Below are 14,212 nucleotides of genomic sequence, written 5' to 3' on the forward strand. Positions count from 1 at the left end.
TAAAATACCTATTTACATGACTCATGGTTGTCTCAAAAACAATAATTTAAAAGTGGTTTCTATAACGTAAAAAACCAGCCACAGTTTCCCCCTAAAGTGGTTACAATCTTTACTGCTCATTACAAAAATTAGACTTTTATTTGTAAATGCCTAAAAAACGTGATCTCTTTTTGTGATCCCTCCCCACCTCTCTTGCCCCCTTTGAAGTTTTTTTAGTAAGAAATAGTTTAACTGGTATCAATGCCATAAGAAAAGCCACCCCCTCTGGATGCCTTCCCATCAAGGAGGGACGTCTCCTGCTGATTTCCAGTCCCGGTGGAGACCTTGCAAACTTTGGCCTCTTAAAACCCGAGGAAGGAAACCTCCACTTCTTTTTAAAGTCAACTGCTTAAAAAAGTGGGGAAAAAAGCACAGGAAAAACCCCAGCAAAGAGGATGTGGACAAAAACATCACCGCAGGAGCTAGATGGCAAAATCCTCATGGTCTTGCGGGCTGAAGGCAGCTGCCCGCAGTATGTCCAAGGAGTTGACAAGGATCAGGGTGCCCGTAAGATGCTTCCAGCGTTTGGTGATGGGGTTCTTCATCTTGTCCAGCCCCGTGTGCAGCTCCTGGATAACATCACGGTAGCTGTCACCCATCTGGCTGCTCCAGGTGAGAAGGAAATCATACGCTGGCTTCCACATGGCCTGCGGAGATGGGGCAGAGGAGCAATCAGAGCTCAGATAGGTTGGATAGCTGGCAAGCAAGCCATCACCCATCCCAGAATAAGCACAATCCTAAGGAAAATCACCCCCAAATTTCCCTAATACACCCAACTCAGTTTTATCCTCCAAAGCAGCTCCAGAAGAACATGCTTTGGAGGTATCCGCAACCCAAGGAGACCCATGGAGACTAAGACTCATCCACTCTCACCTCGCTATCCACCACCCCTGTCTTGTCCCGGTGCGGGGCCTCGTAAGCATCCATCTGCTGCTTGGAGACCTTGGTGAGCTTCTCAGCAAGTTCCCTCCAGCGCTGGGCCACCTCCACGGCCGTGGTCAGCAGCACAAAGTCCTGGATGAGCCGGACGACCAGACCTTGGCAGTCCATTTTTAGCAGAGCCTGAAGGACGGCGGTGAAAATCAAACAATAGAGTCAAAGCAGGTAGTAGATAGCAGGTGACCCAGAGGACCATGTCAGGGAAGTCCCTTGAGAAGCTACCCCAAAAATCCTCCCACCTCCTTTCTAGTGACCGCTGGTGAAATTAGGCCACCAGGCTTGGCAGCAAAGTAATCTCATTAATTGAATGAAGTGCCCTACCCCTGTCCAATGAGGCTTGCAGCCTGGGCTGGCCACCGCAGCCTCATTTTCCAGGCAACCCCTCAAGATGTTCAGGCACCGTCATAAGCAGTTTAAAGCATCCCAGAGGCTGGGAAAAACAGATGCCTCTAATCAAAGTAACTAATCCAGCACAACCCATGCAGCTTGCCTCCCTGAGCCTGCAGAAGCACCATCCTTCAGCATGAATGGGTGGGTACAGACCAGCCAGAACATTTTGGGACAAGACCTGGACATCAGCCTTGGGAGGAGATGGGGTGGGACAAGACCCAGGCAAAAGGCCAGTTGGCAGCACTACAGGACCATTGCTTGGCTTAGGATGTTCTTGCTCCTCTCATCACCCCCCTGCCTTCCTGTGCCAGTTCAGAAACCATCACCTTCTGCATCGTTTACTGACCTAAATGCTGAGATTCTCTGCAAATGGTTTTGAAGAAGCAGAGAAGAGCCACTGCAGCAGTCACAGTTTCCAAACTAGTGATAACTTAACCAAGAAAAAGAAGTGACAGAGCAGTGTTAGCTCCTATCTTTAGGTACCAAATCACATTTACATCTGCTCAAGATGGAAAACAAGCTGCAACAGCAGCAAATCCATGACAAGGAAGAGTTTAAGTGGCAGTTATCGGAGGACAGGATCTGACCCACAGAATCAACATCCAGGGCTCCCCATCTTCTGCAAGAGCCTCAACAACAACTCCAGTCCTTGGGCAAATCCCACTTCAAATCTTAAGTGGCTACAGAACGGTAGTTTGGTTTTTAAACATGGAAAGCAAGTAAACAGACCCTCAATTATGCTGAATATGCTCTTGTTTTCCTACAGCCAGATCTGGAGCTCTGGCACTAGCAGACTAAGGATGGTGGCTCCAGGATGGGCAAACACCAAGGATTCAGCATTTCAACACAGGGTTCCCCCTCAATAAACCTCAGGGATGCAGGAGACAGACCCCCAAGGGATGCTGAGCACCAGCAAGCACCTAAGGAGCCACATTGGCCTGTGTGTCCCCATGAGGAACATCACCCATACCTTCACAACAGCATGGGGCTAGCTACTACAGAAACTGTGGATGTGGTGGTCCACATGCAACCAGAATCTGCCCATTTTCTGCCAGCATGGGTCCTGACATCTTCTCCTGCCATAGAGGGTCTGAGCAAACCCTAGCTGCTTTGGCTCTGGAGCAGAAGAAGGGTTAAATCCTTGCATAGACAGTTTCACAGGGACAGTTGGGGGAAGATGGGAACATCTGAAACCACTCCACCAATTTGCAAAGCAAACGTATGTTGATTTTCCCTTATCTGTTTCCAGCTTAAAGCTGGGCTTGAATCTAATGACAGCTGCAGACGAGGCTGTTTGCTCCTCCAAAGTGCTTACACTGGTTTCCTGTATGAGCAAGAGAAATAATAAACCCTCTTGTTAAGCAAGAAAGGAGAATACATTTAAAAGAGAATTAATTCTTTTTTTTCAAAGGGCATTAAGAAGCATTTAGATCTCACACCTGTGCCATTATTGCTTCCTATCCAGACAACGCTACCTTGCTGCCCAGCCCCTAGACTCATCACCCTCTCTTCTGCAGGCAGAGGATTCAGATGGTCCTAAGGAAGGGCAGATTCAGCACCCTCAAACCTGCCTTTCCAGGCAGCTTGGATCACCTGTGTGCAAACCCCAAAACAAGCTGGTATTTAGCAAAGCAGGGTAAATGAGCCACTTTAATCTCTTGCTGGAGGCCGAGCAGCCTGAGGCAGCAGAGGAGGCCACCTGGAGCCAAGTGTGCTGCAGGGGTTAAGAAGGATAGAGCTGCAGGAGACGGATTCTCCTGTTCCTTCTGCACTCAATGTAAACAAGAAACTGCATCAAGTCAAGCAGCTGGGAGGCCACATAGTCGAGAATTGCATAATCACTCAAAGCAACAGCTTTGGAAGAGATTGCTCCCTGCAGTGCAGCACATTAACTCTGAAACCTACTGATGGCCACAGAACCACCTACTTCCTGTGCTCTGCCCCTCCTCATTTGACCTAGGGAGCTCAACAAACAAATAAGGAGCTGGGGAAAATGCAGGAGAGCAGGCAGAGATGATGAGAGATGGGTCAGCACCAAAGACAGGTGGGGATGGGGTGCAAGAAAGACACAGTCACTAAAGTCAGAGCCAAAGTGGCAATATTAGTGATAAGCATAATGCTTCTTTTTTCCCTGGCCTGAGCATAACTTGCTCTCTTGTCACAGAAATACATGAAACACGGGCAGACACTGGACTCTCCTGAAAGCCCTGACTGCTTGGCCAGGATTAGCAGGACTCACAGACTTAATCCTCCAGCAGACGCTTTCAGGATTACATTGCAATTTCTTTCCACCCTCCTCCCTCGCCCTGGACAAACCTCTCTGGGTAGCTGGGTACATCCCTTGGTACCCAGCCGTGCTCCCTGCAGGGGGTGACCTGGGTTGCACCTGACCAGCACCCTCCAAAGCATTTATTAACCTCAGGTTGGCTTTGATGCAGCTCCACCAGACAAGCGAGCAAAGGAGATGGTTTGATATTCAAATCCCAGTTCAAAGCCACGCAGAAGCGCCTCTACTTAAAAGGCATCCAGGGGAGGCTGAATTTACATCTCGGCTCTGAAACACAGAATCCCATTTCCTGTCCTCTAAAGACAGAAACCAGCATCTAGAAGAAAGCAAGCCAAGCCAGAAGGAAAAGGCAACCCCCAAAGACCACCTGCAGATGCATGGCCACCCATGACTATCACCACAACCTTCAAGGTCTGACCTCACAAGCCTCCAGCCCTGCTTGCTCTTCCATGCACAAATGCACGGCCCTGACCCCCGCAATCTAGAGAAGCTGTCTGAGCTGGAGGTGGGTCTCATTTGTTCCCCCATCCTCAGTCAAACTAAAGGAGTAAAGACCTTTCTCCTTTGTCCCAGGAGTGAAGAGCATCACCAAGTTCACCTGCACCCACCATGCAAGGCCCAGAGGGAAGCTGTTATGGAAACTGACTTTTTAAATTAATGATTATTTTTTTTAATAGCATTTAAATTGGAAAGCACCTCAGGAGGTCCAAGTGTTATGATGCATTAGTCACCCTCCAAAAATGTCTGTGGGGGAAGCAGAGACGCAGTTACCATAAGCAGCAATACTCTGTGTCCCATTAACTGCTGCAGGGATGTGTGCCAGGGCAGGGACGTGACCCAAGTGTGACAGGCAGATGATGTGCCTGGGGCAGCACTGTGTCACAGCTCCCTCCTGGGACCTCCAAAAACACAGGGAGAAAGGCCTGTGTCCTCAAAGGGCTAGTGAGACCTGCAGGGTCAGAGGATGCTCATGCACAGGCTCCTGTCCCTGTTGCCCTCTCCAGGCTACAGGTGAGGTTTTTGGCCCAAATGAGTTGGCTCTGTACAAGCATTCCCCAAAATAACACTTGCTTTAGGGATGAAACACCTCTTTCACTTGCTCCTTTTGGCTGGCAGCACCCCCAAAATCACCAATCACCCACACTTAAAATATCACATTACACACTCATGATCTTAAATACTAGGGGGTTTTTTTGTTTGTTTGTTTTTGCCGGTTTTTATTTTGTTTTTTACCTAACACAGTCAGGCACAGGGTCTGTGTACGCAAATTTCCCTGAATATGGTGCCTGGCTGGGTCTCAGGGTACTTTAGGCATTACTTCTGAAATGACACCAAATGCCATCAGCCATACTCCCAGGTAGCTTGGACAAGGTACGTTCAATGCAATTGCAAGCAGCTGCTTTTTTTTTTTTTCAGGAGTAGAACCACATGTGAGCAAGACACAGGGTCACAGGGTTTGCAACTGCTGCACTGGGGACGGGAAGCCAGCAAAGATTTCCTGCCATCCCCAGAATATAAAAGCAGGTTGTCTTATACTGTCCATGGAGCAAGGAGCCTGACAACAAAACAGCTGAAAGGCATCGATGGCATTTCTGCAGCTTTCTACTAATTGATAGGGGTGCAGGGCACAACTCACAAATGCTGAACATGAAAAGACCTTGCTGGAAGCCTGCAAGCAACTTCTCTTCCTTCTGTGCTGCAGGCAGCTTGGCTATGCAAGGACAAGCCATGCCCTACAGAAAACATCCCCAGCTTCAGCATGGTACAGCGTAGTTCCTTAGGGGAACAATGTCCAAGATCTGTATGAGTGGTGGGACTTTGTTCCCATGAAGGCAGGAGTTGAGCTTTCCCTCTGGACCCAAATTCAGCACAGGGACTACCATTAGCCAGAAGATTGCTTTGGGATGGAGGAACAAGAGAAGCCCGGTGTGAGCAGCCTTGGGCTGACATGCTCCAGAATCACAGAATGGTTGGGGTTAGAAGGGACCTCTGGAGATCATCTAGTCCAACCTACCTCCTAAAGCAAGTTCACCTAGAACAGATCACACAGGAATGTGTCCAGGTAAGTCTTGAATATCTCCAGAGAAGGAGACTCCATGACCTCTCTGGGCAGCCCATTCCAGTGCTCTGGAAAATAAGAAACTCTGGTCTAAACAAGCTATCTAAAGGGAACAGGCATCACATCATAGAACATCAAATAATTTCAATTGGAAGAGACCCTCAGGATCACCGAGTCCAACCACAACCTAACTCTAGCACTAAACCATGTCCCTAAATGGTTTGAGGCTTTAACCAACCAGGGCAGTAAGTGTTTTCTGCATTTAACCTTGGCTGTAGCAAGGCAGCAGTTCCCTCAGAAGGGTCAGGTCAGGCCTGCATACTGACCAGGGACAAGCAGCATGTTTTGGTAGAAGAAAGGCAGCATGCAGATGCCTGCAGTGAGAAAACACAATAGAAAACAGAGGAAAAAAAAAAAAATCAACATCATCTGCTGTGTGATCTTTAGAAGTAGCCAGGAGAAGAAAAAGCTCAGTTTCCACAGCTCTATGCTGACGTGCCCAATGGCATTCCCAGTAGACTCATGTTTTTCCCAACAGCAGTATCTGTTTGAAAGGATGATAAATGCAAAGCTCTATAAAAACACCATATTGAAAAATTCAGAGAAAGAGAAATGCTGTGTCTCGTGACATGTCCAACGCCAGCTCCCAAGGACCAGCTAGTGCAGTCGCTGCATGGCCAGGTACCGGTGGCCCAGCTGCAACCAGCTCTTCTTGCATCCCTGCCCATTTTTTTTTAGGAAGCTCATCCGTGTGCTGCCTGCTTTCCACAGCAGAAAGGAGGAAGTGGAAAGTTTCTCTTTCAGATGTGATGACTAACTTCTGAGCAACATTCCCCCAGTTACCTTCACATACCACTGCTGGTGCTAGATTAGAAAAAAAATGATAATTAAGTGCAGATTACTTATCAACTAGTCATCAAAACCAGGCCTGTCCATGCTTGGCTGCTGGTGCATGGCTTGGTCACCGCAATTTTGTGTACTCAACACTGAAGTCAGATAAGCCTACTTACTACTTCTCCCTTCACAGTCCCTTTAAGAGGAGATGACCAACTTTGAGATGAACTGGCCAGATGAGAGCTTAATCCAACCGGTTCTTCTTGCCAGCAGATGTCAGAAAGTGAGTTTGTTACAAATGAAATCAGATTTAAATACAACAAAATACATTACTGCTACATTGTTGTCCCCTGAAACATCTGCTTTTTTTAAAAAAAATGAAACAAAAACCAGGCTCAATCTAATTTCTCCATAAACTAAGGAGGATTTGACAGCAGCAAGGGGTTTAGATGAAGCATCACCTTCTACCAGGAAGGGAGCTCATCCTTTATCAACAGGCTCAGACTCACAAAGAATAGGAAACAGAGCCAATGCTCAGGATTAGCCTCCATTCAAACAAGGAAAATAAAACCTGCTCTGGGACTCTGCACTCCAGGTGTCTGTTGAGAAGCAGGATGTTTTCCTGCAGCTTATGGCCCTCCCCTTGAGTTAGCTGCTCTCTGAGTATCCAAAAGAGCCTTATCTTTCCCTTCTCCCCACTGGGGTCTGGCATAGTTTTTCCATGACCTACAGACTGTCTGGGACCCCTGGAGACAAAGGGAATAGATAAAAGAAACGCCTACAGGTTTGCAAAGTGATAAGGCAAACAGCACCCAAGCCTTTGGAAGCATCCAGCAAGAGGAGCACACATTTCACCCCATCCTTCACTGAGGTTAATGATTAAGGAAGCAAACCCTCCCTTGGGGGAACCATGGGGCCAGACACCAACCTTGGCAACCACAGTGGGTATTTTCCCTTCTTGGGTGGCCCCAGAAAGAAAAGAGACAACTGCCTATGATGGCCAGAAGAATCCCTCAACAGAAGCAGTGTTGGTGGTGTGACCTGGCACCTGAAAGTCAAAGCTAAAACATTGCCCCATGGGCCACAAAGTAGTACCCAGGCACTGGGAACTCACTGGACAGTATTTTCCTGAGTAACAAAGGGCTCCATGCTTTTCAGAACACCTTACACCTGATCCTCACATTTCCCCCTTCTAATCAAAGGGATTATGGGAAGTTAAATACTTCATTTGGCTCCAGCTCTCTTTACCCAGGCTGCCCACTTGTAATTTCATTTGTATGCTGCTGCCTGCACCCATCATCACCAAGCAAAGCTATTCCTTAATTCAACTGGCATTTTAAACAACATGATTCATATTGTAACTCGGTTATCCTGCTTCTGCAGGAGAGCCTGTTAAGAGGCGAGATCTGCAAATCTCTTCCAGACATTTCATCCTCTATTTTCTTTGGCTCACTCCCTACAAAATGATAGAAATGATCATGAAGATGACTTCTTGTAAGAGACCTCTTGAAAGCATCCTAGAAATACTTGCAGGCAGCACTTCCCCAAACAACTTTCAGGACAGAAGTCATGCATTTCCATTTGCAAACACAACCTACAGTTGGACACAAAGCATCCCAGTTCAGAGTTACCCTTAGCTTAGCTGCCACTCAGAGATGGGGCAGACAGAACATTATTATAGAGGAATTTGAGGTTGTTTCATGAAGGTAAAGGTGCAGCATCCTTCTCAGCAGCTGTAAAAACCCTTCTCTGGCATGCTTTGACACATCTACTAATGCAGAAGTATACAACCTGAGAGGTGGCTCACCCATCCTGCTCCACACATGAAAAGCTTTTGTGTTTCTTGCCCTCTTTTCAGTTTTCCATCAGTATTTCCGTAGTGATGCACACTTTGACACCGAGGTTGAGGAGACCAGTAGCTCTCTGGTAACTCCTTGATGTGTGCATCATTGAAGGTTGAAACTTAAATACTCAGCAGCAAGAACCAGTTGAGTGCTATGAAACACTGGACCAACAATCATGCTTGATCTTGAGGGGCTTCAAATAGGGGCTTCCTGTTGGCTGCCTTCACAAAGCACATACCTACCTATCGTATTTCACCCACCCCATCCCTCATTTACAGCCATGGTCTCATTAAAACAGGAACCCACCAGCACATACAACTGCAGGGTTGAACTTCCACCTGGCTGTGAGAAGCAGCCTGCAGTAAACCTTAGACATGCACTTCATTTTCTACAGACTGAATTAGTGAACTTCCACCTCCCATTCACCCTAATCACCCTGCACAGCAGGGAGTTAATACGTCCTCATCAGACCCCAGACTCACCATCATCAGCTCCTTCTGGAAGGATTTCCTCTCCTTGTTCTCAGTGTTGTTGCAGTCTTCCTTCAGCTTCTCCAAAACAGAGGCAACTCGCTCCGGTTCACTGTCTAACTCTGCTCGGCAGAAAAACGTGAGCGGCAAATTCACGTACCCCAGTGCATCAGCAAAGGACCGCCAGCTGCTGAGGTTCTCCATGAGCAGAGTCCTCACAGAGGCATAGATGTAGGTCAGGAACTTACAGGGCCTCAGGATCTGCTCAAGCAACAAGCTGGTGGTGAGATCTGGCCCAGAGAAGTAGCTGGGCTTGACCTTCCCAACCACCAGCACATTTTTGGTGTGCACAAGGCCTATTTTACCCTGGTAGTAGCCAATGTACCATTCCTTGGTCCACAGCTGCCCTTTCAACCTGATCTTCTCCTCACTGAGGAGGGCTACGACATCTCCTTTCTTGTACTCCAGTAAATAGTGGTTCTTGCTTTGCCGCACCACTGTCTTCAGTAGCTTGCCATACTTCAAGCTCAACACTGGCCGGTCCTGAAAAACTGGATACTTAGCAGTAGCAGCCAGAGGTGAAAGGATGATCTTTCCGACCTCGTTCTTCTTGAGAAACCGCCTCTGCCCTGTCGGTTTGATGGCACTTTTTGGAGGAGGCTGTGGTGTCTGGACACAAAATTGGGTCAAAATGGCATCCTGGTCATCCTTGACCTGTATCCTAAGCGTGAAGTCTGAGAGCTCATTGGGGTCATGGGATGCAATGGGGAAGATAAGGCGGCTGACCTTGCCCAGCTTTATCTGGAAGCCTCGCACAATTTTGGATTGCTCACTTGCTTTCACCTCATAGTTGGTCATGTTGGAGAACATGCAGAGCTTGAGATCCTGAGGCCGAGACAGAGTAAATTGATGCTTACCCCAGAGCTGGAGGGCAACAGGAGCTGGGCTGTGTGACTGTCTTGTGACCTCGTTCACCATGAGAGTCTTGGGTGCACATTCATGCCCAAATAGAGCCACAACGGTTTTAAAGGAAGGATGAATGTGTTTTGGGCCGTACACACCAACTGTGATTTTCTTGCTGATGTAATCCCAAACAGTGTAAGGGTATAGGATGTTCTGCCCCTGGGCTACAGCCGCAATGTACATGCAAGGCTCCAGGTTCTCCAGCTGCACCTGGATCGTGTCCCCATAGGAATAGCTCAGCTGCATTGGTGTGTATGGCCCCTCTTTCATGTCACTCCGCAGGCACTGTAGTCCTACCAGACTCTTGCTCATGATATCATTCTTGACCTCTGCTGACACCTTCATCTCCAGAAGGATGAAGGTTTTCACCTCCATATTGCTGAGTTTGATCTGCAGGACCGGGCTGATGGTGCTGCACTTGTCGCTGTTCAGCTCCAGTGGTGGATCCAGCATTGCCTTCATGGAGATCTGCTGCGTCTCCCCAGGGCACACGTGGCCCTCTGGTACACGGATGCTGATGTTGGTGTCTGGAAGCTGAACAGCTCCACCAGAGCTATCCAGTTTGCAGACAATGTTGGTCTCCACTGGTTGCGTCTGACCCCAGCCAGGATTTTGACCAAGCAAATCCAAGTCATGGCAAGACCGAGCCAGCTTCCTGTGGTTCAGCCACGCTGTCCTAAAATCTTCCCGGCTCTGGAACTGCTCAGGGGTGGGAGACTTCAGACCACTGAAGAAGCCCGACGATGCTGGAGCATCTGACTTGGCTTGAAGAACAGACAGTTCAGACAAACTGTAGGAGCGTTTACTTCTGAAGAAGGGATTGTCCCTTTTCACAGGCTGTTCCAAATCCAGCCTGTTCGTGGATGGAAACTCATCAAAAATGTTACCCAGGCTGCTATTAGCAGCCGAACTGGAAGCAGCTGAAGTAGGAGCCCCCGTGTCAAAGAGCAGCAAGTCAACAGCAATGTTGGAGTTGGACTCTTTGTCCGAGCTGGGCACTGTTTGCAAACTCCCATTCAGAAATGGGTTTGTCTGGACTCCATTCAAGAATGGGTTGTTATTGTAGGTTTTTACAGAGTTTCTTTTCACATCAGTCCATTCCCCAAGCAGGTCTAACTCCTTGACCCCCTCATCAGGGCTCTCCAGTAGATTGTCTATCATACCACTGTCCGTTAAGGAAGAGTTGCGGTAGTTTACAGGCTGGACATAGGAGGAAGGGATGTAACCCATTTCCATAGTGTTGTGAGCGTACCACCACTCACCTCCCGATGTGTCTAAGACATAAAGGTGATCCCCCTTGGAGAACTTCAAAGTGGTGAAATTAGTTGGACAGTAATCTTTGATTGCTATTACTTCCTTGGCATTTCCAAAGGACATGGGATTGTCAACCAGCAAGGCACTAGGAGAAGGCACTACAAAACCAAGAAGAAAAACAGCACTGTAAGCAATCCATGAGAGTCAAATTACTTGCAAACAGTTATTTCAGGTCAGCAATCCACGTTACTCTAAGCAGTGAAGTAAGGCGGTTTTACAGCTTCTCAAACCTGCAGGTAATTTTTTTTCCCCACTAAAATTCTTAAACAATTTTTTTCCCTTCACTGTTTCTGATACATTCATGTTCCTCTTCTCCAAAGGGTTCAGGATCTAAAGGGACAGACATTGATTCAGCTGGGAAGAGCAGTGGAAGCTGAGACAGGAACAGCAGCAACTTGTTACCCCGACATGGGAGCAAGGGAGGGAAGGCAGTTCCCCTCCCAGTGCAGCCAACTGTCTTGGCAACAAACCTCTCGCTCGCTGCAGGGTCCCACGCAGCTGCTGCTGTACCAGACACCTGCACCCACAGCCTCCCTCAGCTCCCCAGTGAATCATGTACAAGGAGATAATATTCCAGGAAGTTTGGACAGAATCAGACTCCCTCCTTATCAGCTCTCCTTTCTACCTGGCGTGTTGGGATCTAAGATCCTATGTGCACATGTTAGAATGGCAGTCACCTCTGTATATATCACATTTAAAATAAGAGAAGTTAATTAGGGGGGCTCTTAATTGCTACATGGGAAGAGCCATTATCCTACCAATTTGCTCAGCAAGTTATCTCAAGCTCTTTTGTCACCAGCTCTTTAGCATTGCCACTGCACTTTCCATACAAACAGTTATCTGTGCTACTACTGGTGAATACCTCCTCTTCAAAGAGATTACGTGATAAGCCAAGGTAATGTAAACAAAAGATAACTTTCAGCACAGGCTAAAAGTGCCCTCACTCTGCCATAACCTCTCTCCTGCACATGGGAAACAGGTCACAGTGTAAAAAACATAAGTGCATGCCATACTCCTACTTTTTCACATCACCCAAAAAACCCCAGCATCTCACTCCTTTTACATAGCACCTGTATTCAAAGTTCCTTAACGAAAAATAACTCAATTTCTAAAGAAGGTTGTGTAGTTTGAGCTCTCAGAAAGCAGCACAGCATTGCCCTCTTCCAGTGCTTTCGTGGTCCTCACAGCATCTCCAATGTCCCTTTCAACAGTGCCAGTGATACCTAAAAATCAGCAATTAGTAATAAAATCAATTAACAGAAATTGGAATTGCATCACCAGCACAAAGTCCTTTTGCCAGGGCATCCCAATTACAAGCAGAACAGCTGGGTCAAGCCTACAATGTCATTGTATCTGTTGGTTTTACTCTCACTTTTAGGACATATTTCTGTAAAAAGCACTAGAAACAAGATGTGGATGATGTTGCATCAACGTTCAAATGTGTGTTCTCCCTAGACAGACCTAAGAAAACAAGGAGAGCTGGATTTTCACCAATGTTGAGCTGCAAGAGAACTGGGACAGCACCTGCTTCAATAGGCTTGAGAGCTCTCTGGAGGGAAAAAGGGGATTTAAGAAGCACAAGCAGCCCCTAAGATCCTTGAGATGAAGGGACAGCAGATCAGACTGTACATCCCTGCGGTGACTAGCTGCAGGCTGGCAGCACTTCTTGGACACAGAAACTACAAGGCAAGGGAAGACACAGAGGAGCAGAGAAAAGTCTTTAAATATATGCTAGGGATCAAATTACTAAGAAGAAAAGAGTTTGCACACATCCTGAACAACTCATCTTTGATCCACTTCCTCTGCCAGCAGGTAGGCAAAGTCGTGAGGACATTTATTCAGTGTAAATCTATATATAAACACTGTATTGAAACTATTCTGCCACCCTGGTAGGAAGCCACTGTTAACCCAGCACTGCAGCCAGATACATCTGTGGAATGGGGCTTTTTTGGTCTCCCTGTGCCTTCGGATCAGACAGGCAAGCAGCTGTCCCTGTGTCCCCCCAGCTGTGCATGCAGCCAGAGCAGTGGGAGGGTTAACAGATGTGCTGAAACCCGCAAACCCCTGGAGAATACAAGCAATTCCTATTTTTGCTCTTAAAAACAATCTAATTTGCAGCAAGAGTGTTTGATGTTCAGGTCTCCTCTTGCTATGCCTGCAAAAGCAATCACTTTTGTGCATGTTTATTTTTAAAGGCTCTCGGCGCATGCTAACTTCCACCTGGAGTTATTTCTTGGGATCTGTTTGTGCCAGGGGAACAGTAATTCCCCTCTCACCTGAACAGTTTTTATGCTGGTTAAAGTAAATAAAGCTGAAGAAAAAGCAATAAAAGTAAGAAAAGGGATTATTCAAGCAACATGCAACCTCCCAGCTCCCGGGAAGCTGAAAACACACCCTTGCAACCACCTCATTGCTGTCACCTCTCTTGTCTGCTGCATCTCTTGGTGCCGGGTCCTTGCATCTATGGATGCACTCATCGGCATTTGCTGCTCTTCTTCATCAGCCGCTGTCTGTTAATTAGTAACCAACTCCCTCCTGGAGCCCACAGGTGAGAGGATGCACCCGAACTGAGGAGAGGGCATTGTCCCCACCCATCCCTCCGCACCTTTGACATCGCAGAGGCTGGTCTCAGCGAAGCCCTCGCTGAGGTCGATGAGCGTCCCCTCCGACTTGCACCGCGGCAGGCCACCCGAGTTGGCCGCCCGGATCCTCTGCGCCGCCATCTCCGTCCCGCCAACCCCCGTGCTCCCGGGGAACGCTAGGCAGCCATGGCCTCTTCGTGAGCGAAGCTGGCTACGGGGACCCTGCTGTCACCTTGGGGAACCAGCCTGGGAGAGAGAAACAAACCCCAGAACGTTAGCAAAGGCTGATTTTTTTCAGCATGTCCCACCACGCCACCCACACACCAGTGATGCTCTCCCCAGGCGCACGCCGGCCTTGTGGTGCTGATACAGGAGAACATCCTCATGTCCTTACTAAGAACATCAAGAAAGACAACCTGAGTGTGCCTAACAAGCACAGCACTGCCTACAAATCACCAAAGGCTTTGGCAAACAAGGACACCAGGGTGTCA

The 14,212-nt window shown here is 47.9% G+C and overlaps 1 protein-coding gene across 1 annotated transcript; it reads right to left on the bottom strand.

Annotated features, from left to right (window-relative positions):
* Positions 1-461: 461 nt before the first annotated feature.
* Positions 462-13,862, bottom strand: SH3BP4 (SH3 domain binding protein 4; the record flags this gene model as incomplete). The annotated part of the gene is made up of 4 exons (XM_080346798.1): positions 462-686; positions 913-1,101; positions 8,875-11,237; positions 13,745-13,862. 4 exons carry the CDS (start codon positions 13,860-13,862, stop codon positions 462-464), a joined length of 2,895 nt encoding a protein of 964 aa, XP_080202924.1.
* Positions 13,863-14,212: the final 350 nt, after the last annotated feature.

The sequence above is a fragment of the Nesoenas mayeri genome, assembly GCF_963082525.1.
Source record: "Nesoenas mayeri genome assembly, chromosome: 6".
Classification (NCBI taxonomy): Eukaryota; Metazoa; Chordata; class Aves; order Columbiformes; family Columbidae; genus Nesoenas; species Nesoenas mayeri.